Raw genomic sequence first — 13,296 nt, 5'->3', positions numbered from 1 at the left:
TCCAAGGTTACTTGGGAAACATTAATTCTGACATGTCCTAACTTTTGAGTGCTTGACTTTGCAACCTTAATAAAGTTCTCTTGGTGTAGCTTTTTGTGTGTGTGATTTCCTAGGTGTTTAAAAAAGCAAAGCCATGCCCACGTGGGTCAACAGCAAGGTTGAAACCTTTAGATCTACCTCACAGACACCTGCCACTTGAGCTTAGGGAGTAGCTGACAGAAGTAGTAAGTTGTTATGCTCTACGTGGACCAGCACTAGAGGGGGATGGGACACACACTTCCAGTAGGTTTCACAGATAATTGCTGACCGGAGAGGAATGATGAGACTCTGGAATCTTGGATTCCATTCTAGGCTCCAGAGGGGAATATTCTCTACTAGGCACAACCTCTTCTGCTCCTTCCCCCAAACTTGTCCCCTTTTGTTGTGTACCCTCCAACCTGCCTATGAGAGTCTCGTGTCTTCCCCACCCATTGCTCCTCATCCAACTCCCATTCTCGTCACCTAGCCAGTCCCATTCCGCACTCCTCAAGTTTCTTAACCCAGTCCCAGTCTCCTTGGCAAGCCAGTCCTAGTTTCCCTCTCTGGACAAGTTGTCCAAGGTTCAATTCGCACCCTGCTATCCCAGACTTCCCCCTTCACGCAGCCAGTCCCAGTCTAGTCCCAGGTTCCCATCTCTCAGCTCCTCATCTCATCTGTCTCTCTGCTTTCCCCTGACCCCCAATTGTGCCCTGTCCATACTCCTCAGTCCCACTGGTTCCCAGTCCCAGTCTGCCTCCCTGGCTTCCTTGTCCAGCCTCAGTGTTCTCCCCACTTCCCTCAGTTCCTTGGCTCAATCTATTTCATCTGCCCCATAAGGCTGTCTCTTGTCCACTCTGCAGTCAAATCAGGCAGCTTCCTCCTCCACGCTGCCGGGGCCCAGCAAGGGAGTCATTGAAAGCAAAGGAGAGAAAGACTCTCTGCCTTCAGTTCTGGACCCAGAGCCTGGACCCAGAGCCAGCACAACCCAAAACATTCCAGATGAGGAATTGCTGGGAAAGTCCTACTCACCCGTGGGAGTATGCTCAGAGCGAAAATCTCTGGAGATTCCATGTGCACTAAGAAGTCTTTACTGAACAAGTGCACAGTGCAATTTTTCAAAGGCTTGTAATCTGGCTACAATTGTAAGTGGATTTTCATGTGGATGGCAAAAGGTACCTCCCTGACATAACAGCCACCCCACTGCAAAATTTCGAGTCCTTGAGCCAAAGCATGGTGACACTGGAGGGTTTTTTTTTAATAAAAAGTTACCAGAATTTAACATGGGCAAAACAATGTAATTTTTTCCTAGCCTCATTCTCAAAAATAGCTGAGCCATGCTAGCTGAAATTTTCCAAAATTACAGCCCTATAGGCAGGATCGCTTGATGCCTTTATAACATGGCTTGTTATCACCACAAAATTGTTAGTAGCTGTAGATAATCCTATTTGTTCTGGCAGAATCAATTCAAAACAAGCTGATAAAAGATGATTAAGTAGCTTCACTGTAATATCATCCAAAACTGCATCTGCACCCATGTTTAACTTTGCATCAAGCTTATATCATGTCTCATTAACCACATTACAAGATGTGATCAGCAAATATTTGCCCAAATTTGGGGTAATGGAAAAGGAACAGGTCATTAAATGCTCCGTTCTAGAACTCTGGCATGGGCAGCAGGAATCGTAGGCAGGAGGAGGCTGTGCCTCCCCAAAGAGCCTATTGTGGCCCCGCTTATGCTCTGCCCCCAGGTCAGGCCCGCTCCTTCTTTCCCAACGCTCTGCCCTGGCTGGGCCAGGTGGGCTGGGGCTGTCTGGCCTGCCTCCCACAGGGACTCAAGGTGGCTGGTTCTGGGACCGCGCTGCCCACCCGGCACTCTGGAGCTGGCCACCCAGAGCCCCGGGACTGGCCACCCAGAGTTCTGGGGCTGGGGGTGCTGCAGCCGTGCTGCCTAGGGGCTGGGGGTGCTGAGGCTGCACTGCCCAGCACACCGGGCGGCCTGGTCACTCTGAACTCGGGGGCAAAAGTCTATGCATTTGAATGCAACAAGGCCATGGGGCCAATTTAAAAAAAAATCTGTTTATTATGCAGTCGAGTTCGGTTTTAATTCATCAGTTTTTCCCTCTTATAAGAAATCCAAAATATTGCGGGTGAAAGATCAGGAACAAAGAAATGTTAAGTGTCAATGCAATTCCCCTGCAAAATGTCAAACTAGCTACCCTGGGCAAAAGTCTCTGTTGCTGTAAACTGTCTCAGCGTCACTATCTGTACGTCAACAGAGAGTCTGGCCCAGTAACAGCAGCCCTTATTTTCAAAGCACATCACAGGCATTAATAAAAATATCCACAAAACACGCCTGGGAGGTTAGCTGAGGTGTCCGAGGCAGAATGAGAATTTGTCACTTCCAATCTTGTGTACAGTTCACTCAGCTGTGGGTCTGATTCTCAGGTCTACTCCAGCTCCCCTGCAACACTCTGCCAGCAAAAAGCAGCCAGAAAGCCAGGTTCAGTGAGTCCCTGAGCAGCCCCCTTCTGGCTGTATGCCACCCTCTTCCAGACTCCTGTACATGGGGATTTCCCAGGAGAAAGGCAGCATTGACAGGCTGTCCATATGGCAGCAGGCCATAAGGCAGCTGGACAAAATTTAGAACAGCCTGATACAGGCTTGAGGCTGCTCTAGATTATGAAGGGACCAGACTCTCCTATCTCCTATCTCAAATGGGCCTTTAATATACACAGCTAAGGCTTCAGCCCCATGTCTTGTTCTTACTTCATATTATTTACAAGTTAGTCCTTGCCCTTGGTATTATGACATATGATACTGTTAATCAATACACTCTGCTGAAACAAATATACTACCTATTGAAACTGTGTGTTGCCTGACATCATGGATTCCAGTGCAGAAATGAATTAAATCAATACATGCCCATATAACCCTGTATACTACAAAACCTCTCTATTGCCACTTGTTGAGTCCAGAGTGCTGCATAACACAGGCTTCAGATCGTTTACTTAACACAGTACATTTTTCCATGGTTTCATAGAGTTTGTCTAGAGGTTTATAGGATTTTGCTCACTGAATCACAATCATTTTAAATCTTTCAGGTTCTATATTTTTTCCTGTTTGTATGACATTTCCCATTATAGAAACTGTATTCAGAGTCAGCGACAACCTAAAACAGCCATTTGGCTTTCACTGTCTCTCTTTGGGACAGTCTGGCAATTGGCTGATGTGGTCTGGTGGCAGAGTGACTCGGGGGGTTCTGTGTCCAGCTCTGTCACTGCCTCAGCACCTCACTTAGAGCAAGACAAAGCAGACCCAGTGTTCAACCTTGGATGCCTAAACTGGATATTTGGGAGAGCGAGACAACCATTTTCCCAGCCCTTCTACTGCTGCTCTTCCAGCCGTGGCCTGCAGTGGAGGATGGGACCCCAGGTCATGCCATCTGATGGAGTTTATGATTCCAACTCTTGTGATTTCCTTACAACTCTAGCAATTTTGTGGTGTTTATTTATCTGCCTCATGAAAATATAATGAAAGGTGCCAATTTATGAATTTTCCCAAATTCAGGATGGCCGCCATCTCCTATTACTGTCAATGGGGCTCGAGCCAGCAAGATGGCTGCCATTTCCCTACAGTCTCTCTGCATGTCGAAGTGAAGCTGCCCTTAATAAAGTTGGCTGCTATCTCCCACTGTTTTCAGTTAGATCAAAGCCATGTCCCCAGGCAAAATGGCTACCACCCTATGGTTCCAGGGACTAGACAGGGCACAGGGGCTATAAATAGTTCATAGTCACTGGAGTCTTGTTATCAGGGTCCCCAGCCCGGTTCCAACTAGAGCTGGGCAAAATTATAAATGTCCATTGTAGGCATCTAAATGCCAAGTCCTTTATGCAGAATCAGAGACCATAAAACACAACAGGACCCTTGCTGTAGCTTTGCTCTCTACACAGGTAGCTCTCAACCTGTGGTCCACAGACCCTATGTCAAAGGGGTCCGCGAAAGACTTAGACTGAAAACTGACTGAACAGAATTCAGCTATCTATTCAGTCAATAGATTTCCAAAAGGGCCCACAGCTCCATTCGAAATTTTGTAGCCGGGGTGGGGGGTGGAGGGGGTCCGCAAATGAAAGAAAGGTTGAGAACTACTGCTCTACACAACATTATGTTTAGGAGGAAAGTACACGGATATCGCTGGTGTACAATATACAATTTTTACGAACCGTACGCAAACATACAAAACCTAACTACATACGTTTACACTACCAATCTGTTAGATTCTGATGGCTTAGGTGACAGAAGACAACGGAGGACCACTGGATGGACCCCAAGCTATTTAAAGAGATGATACTCAATTCTTATGCGCTATATACACCTCCCCTCTAAAAGGAAATAAAAAAAATCCCATTTACCAATGCCTCACTATCAGAACTCCTATAATTAAATATATGACAACCCTTTTGTTTTTTTAATACTACCAGGGAGTTTTCACATGGGAAATGTATTCCAGACTGTTCTAACCCCAGCAAGAACATCTGGTGCTCTTTCTTTCCCAACCTTCAGCCAGGAGATGTGAAATAAGTCTGGTGATTTTCAGTGGGATGGTTCTTTATTTGGGAAGGCACAAATGAGTTAGTAAAAGGACAAAGGGCAATTTGCCATTTCAAAAGTGAAGTCTAAGACATACATGCAGGGCCAATCCTCAGCTTCAGCCTAGGAGAACTCAGTGAAACTGAAGGAAAGAGGGGGATTCTGATCCAGATTTCAAACACCCTAAAGTTTGTCAGAGTTTGGGTGTGGAATTAATAGGTCTATTTGCATCATTCAGTTTAGGTTTCAAGCACTGGGTTGGTATGTTCAGATCCAGGCTTTTAGGGTTTAAGTGTATCTCTTTTAGGAACTGATCCCATAAAGTGTTGAGCCCCCCCAATTAGAGCTAGGTAAAATTTTTCGACCTGTACTTTTTTCCTTGCCAAAAACTGACTATTCCAGGTTTGCTTAAACTTTTTGTGACTTTGTGTTGATTTTGCCAATTTGTTTTGGTTGGAAAAAAACCGAACTTTTAAAACGTTCTGAAAAAATAGTTTCATTTTGACATTTTAAAATAAAACATGTTGTTTAAAATGACTTTATGTTTAGAAATTTCCCTCAATTTTACGTAACCCCCCCAAAAAACGTTAAAAAAAACCCTGCTCAAATCAAAACAGAATGTTTTGTGTCGGGTCAAATAAAACATTTCCTTTGACCCAAAACTATTTTTTAAAACTTTTTCATTTTCCAGAAATTTGAAAAAAAAATTATTGTCATGGTCACCCAAAAAAGACTGTTTTTCAATTTTTCTGAATGGCCAGTGAACTGAACAATCAATGGGAAGTCAATGGGAACCAAGGAGGTTCAACACCTTATACCAGTAGGCCCTTATTGTGGGATGAACCTCCAAGAAGACTGCAAGGTCTTGAGGGGGCTGGTTCAAATCAGACTCCAAAGGTCTAGACTTGAGCCGTACTATCCGAGCCTCCTGCTTCTGAAAAATGGAGCAGGAAAACTCAAGAGAAGGGGATTTCTAATGGGCTTCTCAGCATCTCCTCTTACTCTCCCAGGCAGAAATACCCTGAGACTCAATGGCTGTTCTCATGATCACAGAATATCAGGATTGGAAGGGACCTCAGGAAGTTCTAGTCCAATCCCCTGCTCAAAGCAGGACCAACCCCAACTAAATCATCCCAGCCAGGGCTTTGTCAAGCTGGGCCTTAAAAACCTCTAAGGATGGAGATTCCACCACCTCCCTCGGTAACCCATTCCAGTGCTTCGCCACCCTCCTCGTGAAATAGTTTTTTCTAATATCCAACCTAAACCGCCCCTGCTGCAACTTGAGACCATTGCTCCTTGTTCTGTCATCTGCCACCACTGAGATCAGCCGAGCTCCATCCTCTCTGGAACGTCCCTTCAGGAACAAAATACATAAATAGAAGTCCAAGTGATTTGCTGAAACAAACATCATCTCGATCCTCACCAGGGACTCAACCCCGGGCTAAAGTATGAACTTCAACAGTGTGAGCTAAAGGACTGAGGGTACATCTACATTGCAAAAACCAAAATCCTGCAGCAGAGAGTCCCAGCGGCTGGGTCAACTGATGTGCTTTTGGGGACTCACACTTCGGGGCTAAAAATAGCAGTGTAGTCATTCCCACTTGGACTGGAGCCTGGGCTCTGAGACCAGCCCCATCTTGCCTGAGTGGGAACATCTATACCGTTATTTTTAGCCCCATCATGTGAGACTGAATCACTGGACTGAGACTCGTTGCTGGGGGTCTTTTTTTGCAGTATAGATGTACCCTAAGTCCCTCAGCTGGTAACTCTAGCAGAGTTATGTCCTCCATGGATCAGGCATGGAAAAGGTCATATAGCAGACTTGACTGTAAGTTACAATAGTGCCCATAAAATGGTTTGATTCTAATTTAGACAAAGGATCAGTCCAAATTCTTCCCAGGTATCAACCCAATTCAGCCAGTGGAGTTACACCACTGATGTATTTGGCTCAGTTGATTTACACCAGGGTTCAGCTTAGTGCATTGTGTTTTCCATTCCAGTTCTGACATCTCTCGGACTGATGACCACCTTATCTAAAAGGGAATAAAACTGAAGTAATACTTAATGATACTTACAATACATCCTTTCACACCACCTTCCTAAACCCCATTTAAAGCAAGCCTCCATGTATCCAATATGGATTTACATTCCCCCTTCATGACCGAATTGACTGCAGCTCCTTCTCAGATTAGCTGCAAAACAAATACCCTTTCCCTGCTATGTAATTTACAAATGATGTATTCACTGAAGTCAGACTTGAGACCATTGCTTCTTGTTCTGTCATTGAGACCATTGCTTCTTGTTCTGTCAGGGAACTGACCTCTGCCAGACACCTCTTAGGTTTCCTCATGCTCAGGGTAGGTGGTTGCGAGGTGCCACCCCCCAACCAACCCCCGGTGAGCATCACAACTATACAGCACTACACAGGTGGCCTGAGATCAGATACGGATTATGGACTGGAGTTTTAAAGGTATTTAGGGGCCTATCTGAATCTTTAGATGCCTAAACACCGTTAGAAATCCAGTCCCTAGCCTCAAAAGGCATTCAACTGGATCCCTGCTAATGGGAAAGATGCTATGGCATAGGCAGCAGGGAGTAATTTAACTCCAGTTGTCTGCTTCACAGAGTCCATGCATTCTCTTCTCCATTGGAACGTAGAACTCCTATTACTATCAACAGGAGCTGCACATGCCCAGAAAGGGAAGCATACACTCCAGGTGTGATTAGGGTTTCGTCCCTTGCTAAGCAAACAGCTTCCTAAAGTGCCTTATTAGCCAGACAAACATATTCTTATTAATTGCACCAATACTCCTGATGATTGCATCGTATGCTTGGGGATATGTATCACAATACCAGGAAGGGTGTGGTTTACTCAGCTGATAAAAATCCACGGGAGTACTAGGGAATACATTTAGATTTCAAGCAATATTTTTGCAGATCGTTCTAGGACCGAAAAATGAATAACACCACTGCACTTATATGCAGACTTATCAAAGATCTCACAGTGCTTTTAAAATATTAATTAGTTAAGCTCCCCAACCCCAAGAAATTTGGTAACTATTATCCCTGTTTCACTGGTGGGTAAGCAGCGGGGTCAAGTAGTATGTCGAGGGTCAAGCAGGAAGTTAAGAATAGAACTCCAGAGTCCTAATTGCTCGGTTCCTGCTAATCACTAAGGATGCTCTTTTCCACAGAGGACAGATCCTCAGCTGGTGGGAAATGATGTAGTTGTGCTGATTGCAATGGAGGTCTATTAATTTATATCCACGGAGGAGCTGTATTTATGTCTGTAAAGTCACACCGTATATTTGCAAAAGCTCTCCTGCTAAGCACTGTTTAGGCATTCACACATTTGAAAGGGTGCAACGCAATGAAAAGAAGTCAGAGGCCCCGTGGGTTGGTTTTTTTGAAAGTCAACCACATACAGGAACCTGTACAATTTAGAAAAACATATCTAAAAGCCACCGGGAAGCTGACACCGAAGCCGTTTTTACACTGAAATGTTTTTACACAAACGGAGAAAGGAAAATGTACTTAGGAAATACACTCCACGGAGAAGGGCCAGAATCTCAGTGGGTGTCAATTGGCATCACTCTATTGATTTCAATGGAACGACAATGATTTACACCAGCTGAGGATCTAGTCCAACTTTCCAACTGGAAAAAGAAAACCATGTTTATGAAAAAGAGATATTGTTGGACAATCTTTCCCCTCTGTTTCCTATTTGAAGTAACTCTGTAGTAGAGCTTCCAAACTCCCAGGCTCATTAACAGCATGCAAAAGAGTTGGGGTAGGATTTAACGCTGGAGTTTTGACCATCCGTGCCCTTTTAAGGGGCGTGCATAAGAGTGTGCTATGGAAAAGAAAAGTTTGATTATAGAAACACGAGTGGTATAAATTCAAATCTCTTTTGTCAGCTTTGTATTTGACATATGGTCACACCAAGTACAATGATCTCAAATCTCTTTACAAACTATTAAGCCTCACAATACTTCCCAGGAGGTAGGTCAGTAACATTATTTCCATTTAGCGCAATAGAAAACTGAGTCACAGAGAGGGTTAAGTGGCTGATTTAAAGTCGCACAGTGAATGAGAATCCTGGCTCCCAGTCCCATGCTCTGAGCAACATGCAATATGTGACTAAGGGGAGATATGATAGAAATCTGTCAAATCATGAACTATGCAGAGAAAGTGAATCGGGAAGAGCTATTTGCCCCTTCACATAACACAAGAACTGGTGGCCACCCAATGAAATCAATAGGCAGCAGGTTTAAAACAAACCAAAGGAAGTATTTCTTCACACAACGCACAGTCAACCTGTGGAACTCCTTGCCAGGGGACGTTGTGAAGGACAAAAGTATAACTGGGTTCAAAAAAGAATTAACCATTGACAGACCTATCCTCCATGAACTTAACTATTAGCCAAGGTGGTCAGGGACACAACCCCATGCTAAATCTTTGATTGTCAGAACCTGGGACTGGACGATAGGGGATGGATCTCTCAAATTGCCCTTTTCTGTTTATTCCCTCTGAAGCATCTGGCACTGGCCACTGTTGGAAGACAGGATACTGGGCTAGATGGACCATTGATTGATCTGACTCAATATGGCTGTTCTTATATTCTTCCTCTTTTACTCAGGGTGAGAACTGGCTCTTAAATACAGCTAATTAATCCTTACAACATCCTGATTAGGTAGAGAAAATATCATCATCATCATCATGAAAGAGAAACTGAGGCAAAGCAGACAAGTGACTTGGTCAAGGCCATATGGTCAGTGGCAGGATTAGAACATACAAGTTCTTGGCTCCCTGCTATGACCTTAAACCATGATTTTCTCAGCCCACCTTGATTATCATACATATTGTAAGGAGAGTGGTCACTTTAGATAAGCTATTACCAGCAGGAGAGTGGATTTGTATGTGTGTGTGTGGGGGGGGTGGGGTGGGTGGGTGAGAAAACCTGGATTTGTGCTGGAAATGGCACAACTTGATTATCATACACATTGTAAGGAGAGTGATCACTTTAGATAAGCTATTACCAGCAGGAGAGTGGGGTGAGAGGAGGTATTTTTTCATGCTTTGTGTGTATATAAAAAGATCTTCTACACTTTCCACAGTATGCATCCGATGAAGTGAGCTGTAGCTCACAAAAGCTTATGCTCAAATAAATTGGTTAGTCTCTAAGGTGCCACAAGTACTCCTTTTCTTTTTGTGAATACAGACTAACACGGCTGTTACTCTGAAACCTTAGTTTTTTAAAGTGTTTGTAACGGTAAGTCCAGAAATGATTTTTAAAGGGGACAAACCCACCACAACAAATATCTTTTAAAAGTGTTCAGACAGAGCAGCTGTGTTCCTGAGACCCTGCATGCTTTTTGTAATTGATTTTTCCAGCGGACTAAACAAATCTGACTATTATGCTGCCTACAAAAAGCAATAAGGTGTTTCATGTAATCTGAATCTAAGATACATGGCCTTTGATCACGTGACACCTCCCTGTAGGCTCAGATGACAACAGGATGGGAAAAATGCCTGGCTAGTGTCAAGAAGATGCATTCTGACCTCTCTAGCACCCCCTCAACAATAACTAAGGGCATGAGAAAATCCCATGCAGAATGGCTCTAAGATTTCCTGGACCATAGAACTTCCCGAAAGCTGTTTATTTATTGAGTTGTCTGTGACTGGAGAGGGATGGTTGACAATGCGGCATCAGATCTCAGCTGTTGTAGATGGTCTACACTGACTTCTAGGAGCTATTTTGATTTCTGTCAGCTGAGGATCTGTCCCACTAACTATATTTGGGGGGGTCTGAAAGGGAATGAGGGGTATTTAAACTCCTTTTTCCTTATGAACTAGCTATGCTACTTCAAGGGGAAGATCTGCTGGTATGGGCCTAGACGACTCTGTCCTACCCTGTGAACTAGTACTTGTGTTTCTAACCAAGGGAATGAAACCTGGCTTTGGAAATGGGGGTTGCCAGCTCTTCTTCCCAAAACTACAGAGGCTGCCCTCATGCCAGAGCAATATTGGCTCAACGATTTTAACCCTTAGAATATTGGCTGGGGAAATGCACTCAGCGGGAGAGTGTTCTAATGGCACGGGAAAGATAATCTTAACAGTGCTTTGCATTTATAGCACCTTTCATTGGAGGATCGCAAAGTGCTCCCCAGACACTCAGAACTAAGCCTCACATCTTCCGTGTAAGGTAGGTGGGTCTATACTGTATTCATTTTACAGATGGGCAAACGGAGGCACAGAAAGGTGAAATCGTTTGCCAAATGCACCAGAACCAGCCAGAATCAGACTCAGGAATAGAATCTAGTTCCTACCACTAGGCTAGAGAATGAGGAAATCAATAGCCCCTGATAAATAGTATGGCACATCACAAGGTCTCAGCGAAATGCAGAGAAAACAAGATTTTCATTTCTCAGCAATTAGCAAAGAGACTGGTAGCAGCCACAGGAAATCACCCAGAAAGGTGTTACCATTCTAGAGAAGACTTTGGCTCATGGTCCAAAATACATCCCTGGCATCACATTCCATTGAAGGCAATGGAGTTACACCAGACACAGGTTTAGCCCAAAATTTTTGCAGCCACAGACAAGAGGATGCCTTCTGTTCTGCCCATGTCTGCCCTCTTCATTTGCAAATGTGGTGCCCAATCCAAAGCCCAGCAAAGTGCAGGAGAAGCTTCCCATTGACCTGTGCGGACACTGGTTCAGGGCCTCTAGTCTTTGGCAACTTATTGTGATGAGGGTCAAGGCTGCCAATCAGGAGCCTGACTCATGGGGAACTGAGAAAGGACCAGTATAACCCACACACCTCCTGGGTATGGGGTTCTGTCCCAGCTCCTGGCACCCAGACCACTTAGAGTTAAACGCCTCTGCTCTCCAGCCCTAGCTCAGGGCCATGTGGCTTTTAGCGCACGCAGTAGCGGCTCATGCCTTTAACCTCAGAGGTCCCAGGTTTGATCCCGCCTGCCAACGGGTCTGTAGGCGTTACACCAGGACAACCCAATCCAAGAGCACAGAACCTGGGAGAAATAGACCAAAGTAACCGCTGAGGCTCCTGACCGATCATGTTAAAGAACTTGATTTTTTCCCCAGTGTCTCTTTGCCAGAATGATCCCGGGCTCTGAGGGCAGTTTGGGCAGTTTCAGAGCGGTCACAGCATAAAACGCGTGGTATTCCCCCACCCCACCCCAACCTTGAGTCAATTTCTGACCCAGGCTGCTGATGGACATTCCACCGCGGTGCGGACCAGGGCGCGCAGATCTTGCGAAGTTCTTTGGAGAGAATCATTATTATTCCGCCCTTGAGAAGGACCCCGCCCCCCTTTAATTGCAACCAGCGCTTGAAATGAAGCCTGGAAGTTCACCCATGGCGGAGAGCAACCACCGGGAGCGAGAGGGGTCGCGCTCCTTCACCTAGCTGGGGAGGACAGGACAGCGCAGGGGGTGGTTCACTTACCGAAAGGCAGGACGAAGAAGAAAGGGAACCAGCAGAGAATGAAAACCCCCACGACGATGGCCAGGGTCTTGGCCGCTTTCTTCTCCCGGGAGAACTTCAGGAGGCGCACGGAAAGCGAGCTCCTGAAGGTGTGCCCTTTGCCCCGGGAGCTGGAGAGCGAGTCCTCCGCCACGCTGCGACAGTGGATCCTCAGCACCACTTCCATGGACTTGCCCCTCTCCTTCTTGACCCCCGCCTCCAGGCTCTTGGTGGTCCGCCGGGCCACCACGTAGACCCTGAAGTACATCACCAGGATGACCATGAGAGGCAGGTAGAAGGAGAAGAGGGAGGAGAAGAGGGCATAGCCCGGCTCCTCGGTGATGCTGCAGATGCTCTCGTCCGGGGGAGGCGGCTCCTTCCATCCCAGCAGGGGCCCGATGGAGATGATCATGGAGGAGAGCCAGACCACCCCGAGGATCACCAGCGCCTTCTTCTCGGTCATGATGGCGGGGTACTTGAGGGAGTACTTGACCCCGATGTACCTGTCCACCGAGATGATGCACAGGCTCATGATGGAGGCGGAGCAGCACAAGACATCCACCGCCGCCCAGATGTCGCAGAAGATGCGCCCGAAAGCCCAGGAGCCCAGCACCTCCAGGGTGGCCGAGAAGGGCAGGACGGTGGTGCTGAGCAGCAGGTCCGCGATGGCCAGGTTGACGATGAAGTAGTTGGTGACCGTCTGCAGGTGCCGGTTGCAGGCCACCGAGAGGATCACCAGGATGTTGCCCACGATGGCCGAAAGGATGAAGAGGGCCAGGAAGACCCCTACGCCCACCGCCTGGAGATCCAGGGCCAAAGGCAGGGAGGTGCCATTGGTCTCCGCTTCCTCCCCCGGCAGCCCCCACTCCCTCCAGGACCGGTTCGCGCTGCCCTGTCCCGTCCGGTTCCCATTCAAGCTGGCATTGATCAGATCAGGGAAAGTCATTTTAGAAGGGTCCGGTCTCCATGGAGGATGGCTCCGCCGTGAAAGGGACGCCGGGCATGCTCCCCGCTCCGCCCTCCCTTGCACCGCAAAGAGTTTCTTCCTCCCCCACTCACTGCCCCGCACCCCCAGTCAAGTCCCCAGCCAGGAGGCTGAAGCTCAGCCACCCCCTTTCCAGCCCACCCCACACGGGCAAGCGATGGGTGTGTGTGTGGGGGGGTGGGGGGTGGGGGGAGCAAAAGGAAACGAAGAGCGTGGGGG

The 13,296-nt window shown here is 46.7% G+C and overlaps 1 protein-coding gene across 1 annotated transcript in view; it reads right to left on the bottom strand.

Moving 5' to 3' along the window:
* The window catches only part of ADRA1D (adrenoceptor alpha 1D), a 74,270-nt gene extending 61,224 nt beyond the window's left edge, over positions 1-13,046 (bottom strand). The window contains exon 1 of the mRNA XM_084625603.1: positions 12,075-13,046. Coding sequence (XP_084481729.1) covers positions 12,075-13,038 — 964 coding nt within the window. The 5' untranslated portion in view covers positions 13,039-13,046. The remainder of the gene's footprint in view (positions 1-12,074) is intronic.
* Positions 13,047-13,296: the final 250 nt, after the last annotated feature.

Source organism: Lepidochelys olivacea (assembly GCF_965140295.1).
Source record: "Lepidochelys olivacea isolate rLepOli2 genome assembly, chromosome: 4".
NCBI lineage: Eukaryota > Metazoa > Chordata > Testudines > Cheloniidae > Lepidochelys > Lepidochelys olivacea.
Note: the sequence above shows the minus strand (reverse complement) of the source record. Positions and strands in the feature narration are given on the sequence as shown.